General features: G+C 32.0%; 1 protein-coding gene across 1 annotated transcript in view; it reads right to left on the reverse strand.

The window, feature by feature from the left end:
* Window positions 1-17648, reverse strand: part of LOC147072941 (protein groucho-like) — a 346899-nt gene that overhangs the window by 249967 nt on the left and 79284 nt on the right. Inside the window, exons 3-4 of the mRNA XM_085945961.1 lie at window positions 5924-6021; window positions 2591-2654 (exon numbers count right to left, since the gene is read on the reverse strand). Coding sequence (XP_085802087.1) covers window positions 2591-2654; window positions 5924-6021 — 162 coding nt within the window. The remainder of the gene's footprint in view (window positions 1-2590; window positions 2655-5923; window positions 6022-17648) is intronic.

Raw genomic sequence — 17648 nt, forward strand, 5'->3', positions numbered from 1 at the left:
ATGTACATATTATATTAAAGCGGGGGTTAATCATAGTTATGTATATATTCTTTGGAATCGCCACTTACTCAGAATAAGGTCATAATATAAATATACACCGAGGTAAACTACAATATTCAAAAACCGCACCTTTTCGATCGAGACAAAACGTAATAAATTCATTTGATACACGTGCGAATTTAACTAAAATATATTTTTTAAATAGTCCAGTTTGCCTATTAAGTCCAGAAATTAGTTGCAAGCAAAACAAGCATGTTGCACTTACCATAACATAGTGTCTTTGCATTTCAGTCTTTTCTTGTGCCAACTTTTCACATTCTAACTTCAGGCTGATAACACAATCACAAGTCACGTGTGATTATATCGTACATTTTTTTTTTCAAATAATGCATTAGCACATGTGCGAGCGCGACAGCATAAACACATCCATAGCAATGACCGTGCAGGAGACAGAGACAACAGGCGATTGGGGGGTGTGAGTGTGCGTGCATACACGACCGTGTTAGGTTTTTGTCAGTGTGTTGGTGATGGACCCGGATGATGGTATAAAACAAAAAGAGAAAAAATGAATTAATCGAATAACCTAGAATGTTAGTCACATACATGAACATAATATTAATATAATCCCTGGAAACCAATATTCATATTCCTGGTAATAATTTACTAATATAATACTTAACCACTCCAAAATGACAGATACACAAAGTATATAATCCGTGTAGTCGTAATTCGAAATATTATATTTGAAACGTCATAATATATTATAACATCAGACATTGATTTTTATAAAAAAGTTTGGTTATGAATATTGGCTTATATCACCGACCTTTAAAATCATTTCCCGCTTAGCTATAAGAAAATATCAAATAATAGTGTATCTGTCCACTAGTTGTGAAATGATCTGTAAACCCCTACACCGCGATTTCCTAACTATCGACTCGTGTGTCACCAGACGACATGACGTAATTGTGACGTCAGCCAATACACGCTCGAGGCATGCCGCCCAGCGCACAGTGCTCACCGTAGATATTATTATGATGAAACACCTATATGTGTATGGTGACAATGAATAACGCCGCTGTCTGACCAGCGTTATTTTCTTGAATGCTATTATCACTCCGATAGTACGTCACAATGATGTCATATGACGTCATGTCGACCGGGAAGCTTGCACTCGCAAGTTCTAACATAGGGCCGCTGGTTTCTAAAAGCACTTCGTATACTCAAATCAAACTTATCACGGTTTCTTGACGCAATTTTCGTACTGGGATAAATTCAATTTAATCTACATTAGAATGCTTTCTTTTTCAAGTGCAATCATAGAGTTTTTAATTCTCGGTTTATTATTAAAATTACAATCAAACTCGTGAAAATGTGATGCGGAATTAACGTCATGCCCTCTGCTCTTGAGCTACAAGGAGCATCGGATGACATATGAACAGTCCAGGCGAATTGCATTAATCATTTAATCAGTTGAGATTGCTACACTTATATAGGACGAGACATGCCCTGGATCGTTATTAACTTATTTGGAATTAGTATGCTTTCTTTTAATTGAAAAAACTAATTATTCGGATATCAGTGAGTCAAAAAATGTAATAAATCTTAAATATTAATATTTTGTACGATATAATAGCTATAAAGCATACGCTTATATTACTGCAATTAGATCTTCGATTTTTTTATGCAAACTTTTGATACGTCGTTTGACATAGCTTTTAAAAACTTCTGAACATTAATTAATAACTAAACTACTAAACACATCATACTTTATTTGCGAAGTATCTCAACAACTCTGCGTCCGCAACAGTAGATTATTGTTTGCGGTCGCTACCATTTGACTGTACATATGGGTTCACAGGTCATAATATAAAGATAAGTCATGTGAAGTGGTATAATAATCGGCCTTTGGTTCATTCCTTAAAACTCTTATAGCGAAGCGGTAGGCGATTTTAAAAATCAGTTTTTACACTTTGTGAAGTAAAGTGGAGGGAATTAATTTACATGCATAATATAGTGTTTTTTTTTTAAACATGTTAGACATTAGACATTCAAATTTTTCCAATACTGCTTTAAATGAAATCGACATAATTTTGCACCAGCGTTTTTATTGGATTTTATATGATAAGTATGTATAATTATAATCATAATAGTTATTATTAGGCAATTAATTGTATTTATTATTTTACATGCCAAATAACATCGATTTCATAATAAACTTTATGGAATGCATGGAACAAAGAAAGAATTATTCAAAAGACGACTAGGTATATTATATGTATATAATCGGATCAACATTAATTACGTTTTGAAGAAAACTAACTGAACGCATTATACATACTTAGTAATGGATATAATTATTTCTTTGTTTTATTGACATAAGCACATAAGCATTAGACGGTACATCAAGTGCATGGGATTAACATTAGAGAGTATGTAGTAAAATTAATAAATAAACAATAACCGTGGATATAATATTATGCTGTGGGTGATTGGACGGACAATGTTATATTTGTTATATGATATGCAAGCAGACGAGCACATTCCCAGTGATGATGGATTGGATTGAATCCCATCGGAAGACACTTACCATAACGTAATGTCTTTGAATTTCAATCTTTTCACTGGCCAGTTTCTCGCATTCCAATTTGAGGCTGAAATTCGGAAAAGTCGATTAATAATGGCGATAGAAATTGATATCTTTGAGAACGGCTGGAATCTTGACAAAAAAAGATCTGGACCTAGGAAGACAAGAATACTGAACAGCTGTGCAGCCAGGCTGTCCATACATATTATTAAACTGCTGTGACCCAGGTGTACAAGTCATTCACGCGTTTGCTAATCTTGCAGGAATAGTCGGACACTGCAGGATAATGAAGAAAGATAATATTTAATACGGCGAGGACTCAAATTGGGCTGGAAAATAAGAAGATAAAATTGCTAATGTTACAGCCCGTCGTCCATTTGTGTACACGTCTTAATCTATCCTGTAAAAAAAATACTAAACATGGACAGCTTATTTGAATTCACTTTGTTCGTTTATGAAAATCGTACCGAATGATTTTGAAACATACTATTTTTTTTAAATACGTCGCCCGATTGGACATGGACCTGTAATCACTGGATTCGCGACAATGTACTTTATTACGGTGAATTTAATCAGTAGTTCTTACATAAAATTGCGTTAAAGCAAATTGGCGCGAATCCAGTGGTTACAGGTACAAGTCCCGTCGGGCATCGTAATTTTTTTTTAAAAAAGCGAGATTTTTTTTAGTATATTATGTATAATATATATCTGAGATATTTTTAAAGTATGTATACTTATCAAATATTATAGAATGTCACATTTCCAAAACTTGTGAATTACTCGTTGAATAAAAGAAATAGTTTTATTTGTAGCTTTGGGGTCATGTAAAAAAACTCGAATTACCCACACTATTTTTATGTGAATATGTTTAGTATTCATTCACGACAAACAATATAATATCATGATATTATGACAAGTGTTTCGCCGACATTGTGAGCTTTATCAAGTTTAATATGATTAATTTAAAATGTTGGGAAATAACCATTGTCAACAGTATGGCGGAAAAATATATGAAAATGATTTCAAATAAGCCGAAAAAGTACATATAATTTCCGGCAAAAGATAAATACATTGTAAAAGAAAAACAAAATTACTGTCGATAATAAAGAATTGAATTAAACATGGGCTGAAACAAAAACAGGTTATAAATTCTTACAAAAAGAAACAAAATAAACTAATATATAACAGTAGTTGTACCTACAGTGAAACCTCGATTTTACGTTTCTGGAATTCAGATTTTCCCGCAATTTGCGTATCGTTTCTGCAGTACATACCGTTTTTTTATAATACATAATAATAAAATATTTATTTTATTCAACGAATAATTCACAAGATTTGAGAATGTAACCTATATATTGAACATACATAAACAAAACCGACAGCCAACATAATTAACGTAATATGAAAAGCATTTCACGGAAGAAACAAAAATTAAATTCGTCGTAATTAAGTACGATTCGCGTAACACAATGGCGCGAATCCAGTGGTTATGGGTTCAAGTCCCGTCTGGTATAGGTATACACATGAGATGTTTTCAAATTATGTATGTTTAATACATATTAGGTATATTTTTTATTTGTGTTTTTATACCTACGATGTTTTTGTCAGTCCATTCAAAAACGTAAAATCGGCGTTTCACCTGTATTATAGAGCGATCAGAAAGTCATAAAAAAACATTGTTGTGAATAAATTGTAAAACTCAAATATTCCGTTGTTTTAAAAACAGTAAGTGATAAACTTATTAATAGGCACCTAAGATGGGTGCCTACATAGGTTTAGGGGATGATTTTAACATAAACAGTAAAAGCGTAGACCTCGTACCTATACAGTAGAATCTGACTAATCCGTCACCATATAAATCCTAATGGATGTTACCATATTACCGGGAAAAAATAAAACAATATTCCTAAACATGAATTTTAAAAAGCACTTAAAACTTAAGTGCAGTATTTATTATGCAGTAACAAAACATGATGTTTGTCAATTGTTTATTAAAATAATATTTTAACGACGATTGTTTTCAGAAACTTTAGTTAAAAATTCTCTACCGTAATAATTGACGCAATAACAAAAATGTTTTCAGGTAGTGCCGGATTACTGGACGTGGTCCGGCATTAAAAATAACGGATTAATGAGATTCTACTGTACTTAACTGACTTTTGGTTATGAAACAATGAACCACCATAAATGTTTTTCAGCACATTTGCTTTTTAAATTATAATTAATAAAAGTTTTGTACTATTCCATATTATGGACTGTAAAAAGGAAAAAGGACGTAATCCACACAAATAAAATTTTACAGGAGGCACAAAAACAGTTTTATCATGGTTTTCGGTCAAAGTAAAACTACAAAATATAACTGTGAAGTGCATGATAATTAATAATTATTTGGTTTTATATTCCTGATCTGATATTAATTATTGCGTCAATTAAAGAAAAACCAACAAAAATGATGGTTTAGTCATTTTTCGCACTTTGTTTTCTCCTTTTTAAAAAAAAATTGCCAGTTAAATTTAGATAATAAATCGGCATTTGCAGCTTACATTTTTTAGACACTACGTGTATTTATTTAGTTGTGTACAACGTTATTATCTAATAAAACATATTTTGAAAAAACTGAGGGTTACGTCCTTTTTCCTTTCTACGGTCTTATTTAATTTATAAAATTCTTCACCAATAAACAAAAGGTCCTTATTTGCACTAGAATAAAATATGTGACAGAAGACAGTACTTAAAATAATTTATTTTGCATTGTATTTATAAATGAAGCACACATAGTTTCAAATCCCCCTAAAACGGTTTTTGAAAATTTTTGAATTAGATATATTTAGATGGATATTTTTGTTACCTATATATATGATGGCAAAAGATTGAACTTTTAAAAACGCGAAAAACCGTCAATAAGTATGATCAAAAATTAGGGTAAATTTCAAAACCCGCCATAATGGTTGGGTGTCCTTTTCAAATACTCCTAAAATGGAAAGACAAAATACTCTTTAGAATGTAAATACATAAAGTTCACAGATTTAATAGATGTGAGTTTTTCTCATTTTTCTCAAAACTACCTAAAATCGTTTTAGGGGCTTTTCAAACTAGGCTCTTCAAATATTATACTAATGTCCAGAGTATAGATAGTCCAAGCGTGGACACCTTTACCAAGCCATTGGCACGGTCGTAGGACCGTTCATCCATTTTGAAAAAAAAAATAGCATTGTCGATTTTTAAAATTGGCTTAAACTATTTGGTGGTATTTCTTTATATAAACACTGTTTATTTACTGAAAAGATCTAACAAATGGTTAACAATAGATACAGAAATGTAATGAAAAATACTGACTTGTGATATTGTGCTTGAAGAAAGTTGAATTCTTCTTTAATCCTATCACAGGATTCTCCCACAGTGAATTTGAAAGGCTGTCCGGGCTGTGGTGGTCCCTGTAAATAAAAAAAAAAACATAGTTACATATTATGTGATAATATTATAGTTTCGACATGAGCAGGAACCGAACCGTTTTTCGGTTCTATATTACGAGAGCTTACCGTGATTACCCAGACGATAACTAGCAATCTCCACTTTTTGACCATATACAACTATGGCAAAATAGTTGTCTATGGACAAAAAGTGGATGTCATTTTCACCTCTTTAAAATACTAACAATAATAATTATTAATGCAAATGAACAAGTTTTATTTATAATAAATTTTAATGAATAGGGATACGGATTACTGACTATTGATATATTTAATAAAATCACTAAAAGGCATCCAAGCCATTTTCACTCGTAGGTATATCTTATTTATTTTATTAAATTTAGTATATTATTTTATATAGTATTATATATTAGTATATTATTTTATATAGTAATTTATTTTATTAAATTTATATTATTAAATGAGTTTGAATTATTTGAAATAATAACAATTATTTAATTAGGGTAAATAGGTATCAGTGGCGAAGACTCCATACTAGACGATTATTTGAAGCCTACCTTCTTAACGGCCCACATGCTCAGCGTACGTCAAAATGGAGCTTTTATGCTATTTTCAAAGCATGATCCTGGACATTCCTTAAACGTTATAGATAATCTATTTACATAATTTTGAAGCCTTAATATCCTTTATATTTATTTTAAACATTTGATGACTGCATAAAGTATTTTTATTACATATCTTTTAAACCTATATTCTTCTTCTAGTATTCTTTTAAACCTCTCGCTCTAATGTTTTAGAATATAGTCATATTTCAGTACGTCCATGTGAAGTGGTGTTAAGATTTTCTATATTTATTAATTTTTAAAAGCATTTATAAAACTATTAGTAAAATTTATGTCGACATTATTATAGTGAAATATTTACAATAAAAAATTATATTGATAATCTCTGTGATCCCAAATTAGACAAGAATTAGGCATTTTATTATTCAAAAAATGGGCAAGATTTACACATTTAAAGATACTTTTAAAGATACTGATTATAAGCTATGTCTTTGACCATTCAAATGTGATAAACATTGATAAACAGTGATAAACATTCTAGGAATAATGTAATCTTTATAATAATTATTGACCTAAGAATAAGGTAGTATATTTTTGAAATACGCCATTTCTATTGGCATTTTCCAGTGGCTAAGCTACAGCATACGGCCGTAGCCATAAATTGACAAACGATAAATGAAGTAGGGAGTAAGTTTAAAAAAAATCGGTTAGGTATGATAAATGATTTTATTCATTGCAAATGATTTATATATTTTGCCATGGTTGTTTATGGTCAAAAAGTAGAGATTGCAAGTTTTCTTCCGAGAAGGTCTCATAACAAAGAGCCGATTTTTCCACTTGAATCGAACCAGAAACGGAAATTAAAAAAAAACTGCACTTTGATTACAAACTGTAGCTGATTATTTAATTTAAGGGAGTCACCAATTTGTAGTTGTTTGGTTATTAATTTAATTTATAAAATGTGGAGTCACAGTTGATTAATTAATACACAGAACTGTTTTGATTGACGTTGATTGGATGGACTGTTAAAATACGACTAATTTTACAATAATGTGTAATATTTATGGAGGATCTTAATAGCCTACCTCCACCCTTCGCTACTGTAGAATACCTACTATAATACGGGTAGATAATCTATCGCTAACAAACACTAACTAACGCAATATGATATTATAACAGGCTTTTTTATAATTTGATTTAGATTGTGTTTATTTATAAACAATGCGGTTATATGCACAGTACGTTGCAGTACATAATTCAAAATCTTATTACCGACCTTCTTAAAACTTAATAGTGATTGGATAATAAAGAAAACATACATAAATTCTTCAACGCTTTACTACCAATAAAAACATTATTGACTTAAATCATTTCGAAACAAAATAATATTAACTATACAATAATCAATCACAATATTATTCCACAATCTCAATGCCACAGAATACATAAAATATATCGACTGGCCATTTGTTTTATGGAGACTCGAGAACGGAAAAGCTATACATATTAAACATGATTAAAAACAACGCTTATATGAATCTCTTATGAAACATAAGTGGTATTTTTACAATCTCGACTAGGTAGTAGGATGTGAGAAACATGAGTTACTAATGATGGGCCTGTATTATCTATTATCTCCGTGTCAGTTTAATACGCCAGCGGTTGTCAAAAGGTGAAGACGAGTATTTTATACTGATACAATAATACACTATTTATTTACTACGATGTTAAAAAAATTGTCACAGCAAAAAGATATTGCTGGTACAGTATTTAGTGTTTTCCATTTTTCTTATTGAACATACATAGTTTCAAAACACTTCTGAAAAATATACAACCAATAGAAAACCCCCAGCAGGATTCGAACCTGCGTCTCTCGGGATTCGCGCCGACGTCAATTAACCACTATGCTATAAGAATCCTATCTAATTGCGACGACTATAGTTAATGGCTCATACAATACTCTCCAAAGCGCTTTCTAAATTGAGTTACTATCGGCAATCAAAAGGATGTTACATTCTTAAATCTTGTGAATTGTTCGTTTGAATAAAAAAAAATAGTTTTCCATTTGCTTAGGTATACTTACTTATGAGATTCTGGACCGCTATTTAAAGAAAACTTGTATTGATTTGGGCTCTATTTAAGCATATAATACCTACAAATATATTCATTATCTAACGGCATCAATTCAAAAGAAATATGCACATAATTACGAATCCATCTCGCCTATTTAAAACAAAAGCAGCGTGGATATTTCCTCGACAGACCCTACACTCTACACAGTCTACACTCTACAGCGAAGTTAGCCAATAAATATAATTTGGCACTGCAGTCTGTAAAGGTGACGTTGAAATGTGGTTGACAAAAACTACATCGGTGCAGCGCTAAAACTACCGCTGAATGGCTATGATATGTAGAATTTGGCAATACGCGTCCTGGACAGAACGCAGAACCAATGCCTAGATACTGATAGAGCTACACAACAGTTTTGCGATTATTTTGTCATGGCATAGGAAGCCTTGAAAGGTGAATTGTTCTGGGTAATGTGTTTAAAAAAGACTAGAAAACGAATAGCTTGGCAGCCAAAAGGCTTGCAGATAGACGAATATTTTTTAACTACTATCTAATATGGCTTGGTTTACGCGTGGTTTAATTGAATTATAAAAACTAAGAAGTTGTATTCCTAGTTCAGTGAAAACAAATACGTATGAATGATAATACTTAGTCTGCACTATTTTTGTCAGATCTTAGCAGCTTACCTTTACCCTTTGCCACTGACACCAACAATATTGTCTTGTATGGTTAAATAATATGTGTCGTATTCTTTGGTTCGGCAGAGGATAGGTATTGCAGATGAGATATGCTAGTAGTTGTTCATGATGATGGAGGAGGCGAGAATTTATTTACTGTTTCAAATAACTACAAGGGTACAATCGATGCAATATAATAAATATAACGGTAGCTCGGTGCGATGTGTCTTTGACGGTAACTTGTAATCGAGTGAGATGTTCAATCGATTCTGACCGGCCGCATTATGAAATAATATTTTGAAATTATTATGAAATAATATTAATTCGCAATGTTATGTAATTACAGACCCGTTATATCATAACATTACGAAATCATATTATATATAGGTACTGACTGATTGTAAGTGAAAATTGAATATTTAATAAATAATATTATAATTGAGTTCTGAATCCCAGTGTAGCTGCAGAATAATAAGCGATCGAATATCTACTGTTTATAAAAATATCAAATTACTTTGCAGTAATATATTCCCAGCGAATCCATTTCCAGTAAACAAGTCAGCTAGACCAGCAAGTCGATTGGCGAAATTAGAGACGGTGTATTATTACATCATATCACAGCACATTATACCATCACGGTGTATTAGCTGAATAATCATTTTTCATAGTATTTTCTTACAACTGTAATAACAAATAATATTTCATTTCGCTACTCAATTTAAAACGCTGACTCTATATTTAGTTTAATATGATTATGTAACAGAATTTAATGATTAATGTACTACCTTTTATTGTATAAATAACGAAGAACAATTTATCTCAATGTCACTCGATCCAAAGTACTTAGCTAGTAACTATCATGCAGTGGCGAAGGGTGGAGGTAGGCTGTTAAGATCCGCCATAAATAGTGCACATTAAACTTTTTCAGACATACGTATATGTTTTCATTGAAATAAGACTACAATTTACAGAAAGTGTTGGTTAGTTTTTAAAATTCAATTAAACCCTGAGAAACCAAGCCATAATAGATAATAGTCAAAAAATACATGTCTATCTATAAAATATTTAAAATTATGCAATTAAATCATACATAACTTTGAATATTTTATAGATAGAATAATATTTTTTATTTATTATAGTTTGGTTCAGGCAGGGCTTAATGAATTTAAAAAATGAACCAACAATATGTGTAATATGTATCTTTAATCCAACGAAAACAAATAACTATGAATGAAAAAGTGTGCACAATTTTGTCGCATCGCCCAAATTAGGCCAAAACTATTATGGTTTCGTTTAGGCAGGGTTTAATTGATTTTAAAAAACTAACTAACACCATCTGTAAATTGTAGTCTTAGTTCATTAAAAAAAAATACATATGACTAAAAAAGTTTAGTGTGCACTATTTATAGCGAATCTTAACAGCCTACCTCCACCCTTCGCCACTGATATAGGTACTGACTGATTGTAAGTGAAAATTGAATATTTAATAAATAATATTATAATTGAGTTCTGAATCCCAGTGTAGCTGCAGAATAATAAGCGATCGAATATCTACTGTTTATAAAAATATCAAATTACTTTGCAGTAATATATTCCCAGCGAATCCATTTCCAGTAAACAAGTCAGCTAGACCAGCAAGTCGATTGGCGAAATTAGAGACGGTGTATTATTACATCATATCACAGCACATTATACCATCACGGTGTATTAGCTGAATAATCATTTTTCATAGTATTTTCTTACAACTGTAATAACAAATAATATTTCATTTCGCTACTCAATTTAAAACGCTGACTCTATATTTAGTTTAATATGATTATGTAACAGAATTTAATGATTAATGTACTACCTTTTATTGTATAAATAACGAAGAACAATTTATCTCAATGTCACTCGATCCAAAGTACTTAGCTAGTAACTATCATGTATAATATACTATTATACCGATACGCTGCTAATAAATCTCACCCTGCTACATCGTAGACTTCGTCATTATCATCATCCTCAACCTACACATCGAACACCACACTAGAGTGACCCAACACCAGTATAGCCATATATTATGAAAGCCCATTTTTTATCTGCAATGAAACTCATTTCATAAATAAACGTGCGTAAAGATATTAAGCGACGTCTTCTACTGCAGAAATTTTGAGAAGCTAAAACGCAAACCGGTCAAGTGAGAGGAAGTCCAAATGCGGCAAAGTAGAATCAACACATGCTCTGTAGAACAAGTGCCTAATTGAAAAGACACGTTCAAGTGGGTGGCAATGGTAGATGTCAGTTTCTGTTGATAGTTATATAATGGAGATAGTTAGTTACTAGTACTGCTAGATGAGCAAATAACTTCCGACCATAGGCGCTGTGGACACATAATTACTACAAAATGATAATAAGTAGTGCTACCACTGTGATATTCAGTACCGAACGGTTGTGGTTAACTGTTAAGACCACCAAAAATAGTGCGCATTAAACTTTGTTAGTCATACGAATTTGTTATTATTGAAACTAGAATTATTTAAAATCAATTGAACCCTACCTAATTCAAAATACAACAGTTTTGGTATACCTTGGGCAATGACATTAGCCATGCATTAGTTGAGGCACGGTCTAAAAAGATCGTTGCTAGGCGATGCGCGGATTGCGGGTCGCGGGTGCAAATGACGCCTGTCAAACGAAATATTATTTGTCATATAAATCCAACATACGTCCATTTTATGTTCTGTTTATTGTTATATTAGTAACAATAATAATATATTAATTGACATGTTTTCTTTTTAAAGTAAATGGGTAACGTTTTTAGTCATCTTTACACGATTTTAGAATTAATTGACCCGTCGCCATCACGCAGCAAAGTGACGTGTTTCTGGCTCGACATTCTCTCACTGAATGGCAGCGAGTCCAAAATTTCGTCGCGACGCGCCTACAGTTGAAAATTATTTGGCGTTTCACTGATGCGTCACAGAACGCACTCAATACAGTAGCTAGCAAGTAAATTCGCGCAAGCAACATTCGCACATGTACCTATAGGTAGACGTCACGTGACAAAATTTCGTAATTTCCGTTATGCGATATCACGCATCGGGAATTTATAGCAATATCACCTTTATTGTAATGGCGTTAGAACAGTGTTTCTAGTGACAATGTTCATTTGAGCGAACAATATTGATATTAAAATATGAATTATGCCATTCGGCAGACCCGACAAAGGCATCGGGAATTTATAGCAATATCACCTTTATTGTAATGGCGTTAGAACAGATTATGCCATTCAGCAGACCCGACAAAAAAGTGAGTGTCATTTTTTTCCAGATGCTTCGTCCATATTAATGTCCTTGGGCGATACGACAAAATTGTACACACTTTTTCATTCATACTTTGTTTATTTATTCATTATTTGTTTTCGTTGGATTAAGAATAGGTATGTATTACACATATTGTTGGTTCATTTTTTTAAATTCATTAACCTCGGTCATAGTAGATAAAAAATATTATTCTATCTGTAAAATATTCAATTAATTGCATAATTTTAGATATTTTATTGATAGACGAGTATTTTTTGACAATTATCAATTATTATTACAAACACTACCTGTAAATTACAGTCTTATTTCAACGAAAACAAATACCTACGTATGACTGACAAAGTTTACAGATCTTAATATCCTAACTCCACCCTTCGCCCCTGGTGATATGTCAGTGCATTATAACGGACCTACTGTCAAAACTAAACCAAATAATTATTTGACCTAAACAGACCAGATTTACTTATTTATGTACCTATTTCATTATTCCCTTATTTTTCGGAACTAAATTCAAAATAATACCGACAGAGGCGTTGTTATTTAGCCGGCCGCAAGACTGCTACCTGCAAGGACAACACAGACATGGACCCTCCTAACCAAACGCCCCGCTCTACACTCGGTCTTAATCGAACGTATCACGAGTTTATGCCTGGGAATGTCTCAGGAGCAGATGCCAAGTGAGCTTTGGCTGAGTTTACTGAAAGACGTAATTTAATAAAAAGTACCATGGGAGAGAAAGGCATGGAGATTTAACAAAAATAAATGTATTTAATGAACAGCAAGGCATGGAGAGGTGTATCTGTAGAGAGTTGGGCATCACGCGAAAGGACCGTAAGAGAAACGAATGGGTTAGGAAGCAGACAGGAGTACGCAATGTAATAGACGTTGCCAAACAGCTGAAATGGAGATGGGCGGGGCACATTGCTCGCCGAAAGGACCAAGAGAGTTTGAAGAAGCTAGGGGAGGCATTCATCCAGCAGTGGATTGACCCCGGCTGATGATGATTTATAATTTAAAACAAAACATAGCTATGTGAAGAAATCTTCACGTCGTCCTCAATAAAAAATTAAATGCAATATAATTGGCCTTTGTGGTAGCCACCTCGGACGGCCCGATGGGCCCAACAGCTGGTTAAACCGACTAGACTAGAGCATCTCTTCCCTCTCGGAGCACATTCTCGGACATTCCCAAATAATGTGATTTGCATCCTGTAGTTCTCCGTCTTGTTGCAAGTCTAGTGTGTATATATGTTTACTTTTCTTTCCATATTTCACACAGACGAAATCATGAGCTCTCGCTAGTAAAGTAGGTGTTGGTGCCCATACGTGTTGAAGCATATATTGTGAATAAAACACTTATCGTAAAATAACAATATGTAGTAATGAATGCTATAATAATAAATATGTATATTTTATAATTTCTGACGATGGATAGCTAAGTATTCAAATACCCATAAATGTTTATTAACATTTTTACTTATCCAACATTTTATTAGCGTCATATTTTCGTTTCAAAAGTAACCATCCGATGAAAAACTTATTTATTTATGCCAAAGGCACACCCAATTTAATACCATATATTAGCAAACGATAATTTGAATTCGTGATCATAAAATAAAAATACTAGTTATGTTGCTCATATTTAACACTTTCAGACGATAAAATCAATTTGAATAACAAGTTGGAGCTTGAATAAAAAAAAATACATTGTACTGCAATAAATCCTGAGTGTGTATCAAAATTGACTCATATTTACTCACTTTATCATGAAGTCGAGAATATTCTCGATTCACCAATCGATATTTTTGCCCAAGGCTGGGTACGACGGTAGGTAGGTATAGCCTACTTATATAGAACTTCTTTGTAGTATTGAATTTTATACTTAGATTGCACTCTTGTGATAACTGGGATCGCATTGAATTAAAATGCATCCATAGACCAAATGGAAAAACAGATACACTCTTAATTAGTGACGCTACGTCGCATTCCGTCTTCACCAATGTTGCCACTTGTAAAATTTAGATTCCCCGATAATAAAATTATTAAAATATTTATTGTTAATTAATTGACATACATATTATGAAATTGAATAAGTAATATAAACGTTAAATAATCAGATTTGGTTGGTTGATTGAATCAATTGTCGCATTGTGGACACAGTATACCTAGGAGTGGCGAAGGGTGGAGGTATGACTGGATCCGCCATAAATAGTACACATTAAACTTTGTCAGTCATACGTATTTGTTTTTAATGAACTAAGACTACAATAAATTTACAGGTGATGTTGGTTAGTTTTTAAAAATCAATTAAACCCTGCTCAAACGAAACCATAATAATTTTAGTATATACTTTGGGCGATACAACAAAAATGTGCAAATTTTTTATTCATATAACACACCCTCAATAGCACGACACAAATCTGGCTAGCTCACTTGTTAGTGCACGTACCATAGGGTGGTTATTAAATGTTTATAGTTTTTTTTTGGAAATGTATACAATGTGAATTAAAGTCTTAAAGAAAATATTAAAATCTGTTTATTTATTTATTTTGTTATAACACGGTTTTTATCATTTAAAACATTTCAGGGTTTATACATCTAATTTTTAACTTTATATAAAAAGGATTATTTATTTAGGAACTTATTTTTTAATATTCAATTGATAATTTTTACTTATTTAGTTATTAACTGGCACGCCATAAAGGAGCGTGGGTTTTATACTATATTCCTAGAGGAGCCGAATCGAACTCAACTATCCTATCAGAAGAGCGAAATCGAACTACATTACTACCTTATTAGAAGGACAGAATCGAACTGATCACACTACTTCTATTTCGGGAGAAGACCTATTTTTTAAAGCCTGTCCCCCTTCAGAGGCACCACCTAATTAGCAGTGCGATCGCGCGTATTATTCCTTAACATTTAATTTGTTATAAACTCTTATTCTAATCTATAAACAACTAGGTAAAATTATTTAAAACATAATTACGGAAGAAAGCTATGTAGAAAGTTAAGTATTTAATAAGTTATTTCAATTTCCAAATTATAAAAACATATCTCCCGCCGAAAATTGTCTCTTTGTTTAGAATCGGTGTGAGCGGTGCACACACACTATCAAAATAGTCCCGATTCACGCATATCGAGTGATTGACAGAATACGCAGTGCAGTGCGTGTATTATTTTAAATTTACAGATTTTATTTAAACACGTTATTTATTTTAAATTATAAAATGCAGCTACTGAATTTAATTATACAAAACAAAACTACTGAGTTTAATAGTAACTCTCTGCGGTAATTATGCTATACATATTATTATATTTTAATCCTCGCTTACATTTATTTATCTCAATTCTCATTTACTCCGGCATTCATCTCCTTTATAGTATAACAATTTTACATCTTCCTCACATACCAGTATACATATTTATTATTAAGATATTTCTTTATTTAAAACTTACGTGCTAGGTACATACCATATTATTTGAAATCATAATTAAACAATTTAAATATTTACTTAATCTATTGACTCCATTCGTCACCTCGCATACTTGTTTCAATTTACCAAATTCTTCCCACCTAGTGTACACCAGTGCATACACAGGGCGAGGACTTAAACTGAAATAGAAAGATAGATTGACGATTTTCCAAGGGATTTTAGTTACGAGTTTTATAAAGCCGCCGGGGTAAAGATTAGGTGACAATGTTTGGGCCATCAAATATATATTATATTATCATAGATATTTAAACGGTATTTTATGTTGGTGTTACATACTTATTTGTTTTCGTTGAATTAAGATTTTATTATTACAAATGTTGTTGGTCAGTTCTTTTTAAATTCATGCCCTGATTAAACCAAGCCGTAATATTTAAAAAATATTATTCTATCTATAAAATGTCCAAATAAATCATAAAGTCATAATTATAGATATTTTATAGATTGACGGGTATTTTTTGACTATTATGTATTATGGCTTAGTTTCGCACGGTTTAATTGAACACCACCTGTAAATTGTATTGTAATCTTTGTTCAATGAAATCAAGTACGCATTACTGACAAAGTTTAATATGCACTTTTTATATATAATATAGAACAGCCTACCTCCACCCTTCGCCACAGGCGGATACAGCATACCTAGTAAGGTAAAGAGAATTCGTATATTCTGTTGAAATGTCTGTTTACGAAAGTAAATTTTAACATTGTTGATAATTGTTTAATAAGACGTAATTAATATTGCTAGTATTTCATATTTAATCGTAAATCAAAATATTTCAAACTCGTTCAAGGTAATCATACGTTTTTCGCGGCGTAATTACGACTGACAAATGGGATGCATGCTTGTTGATATATTATTTTTATCGGTTAAGGTTAAAATAATATCCGATAAACCGTAACATAGCGTATAGCGATTCCTGACATTCCACGCATCTCCGCCCTAGACAGTAGTTCACACTTTCACAATGTATTTAATTATGAATGTATTTATATAATCATTAAAACGAATTAATATATCTCCATGAACAGTAAACTAAATTAAATTTATTTACGTATACTTAATAACAATAAATTCGATAAAATATATAATAAATCACTTGTACCCACGGCTCGCTGGTCATACAACATACAACACGTGTTTAGCAGAAGTGCACCGTCAAGCATGCAGTCGCATCACACCCGCTGCGATAGGCTCCGATGCACCAAGCTAGATGCAGTTTACTTTACAGTGTCGTAGAAAATAATATCAAGGGGATTTTTTTTTCATAACCGAACTATACCGTACATATTTATATACTTAATCACTTCATTATTATTTTATGTTCTATAAAAATAATTTATTTTGCCAATAAGAGATGTCGTATATGTAGAAATATATTACAGTATTAGTTACAAAACAAACTGCAAAGGTATTAAAAAATATACCACAGCGCGCCATCTGTCTGACGTAAATAAAGATCCGATTATGTTTGAAATAATAATGATTTTTTTTTCGTATGGACTTTACGTCTAATAACTTCAG

This window comes from Rhyacophila brunnea, unplaced genomic scaffold (assembly GCF_057557595.1).
Source record: "Rhyacophila brunnea isolate RB1 unplaced genomic scaffold, BYU_Rbru_1.0 scaffold_19, whole genome shotgun sequence".
In the NCBI taxonomy this organism is placed as follows: Eukaryota; Metazoa; Arthropoda; class Insecta; order Trichoptera; family Rhyacophilidae; genus Rhyacophila; species Rhyacophila brunnea.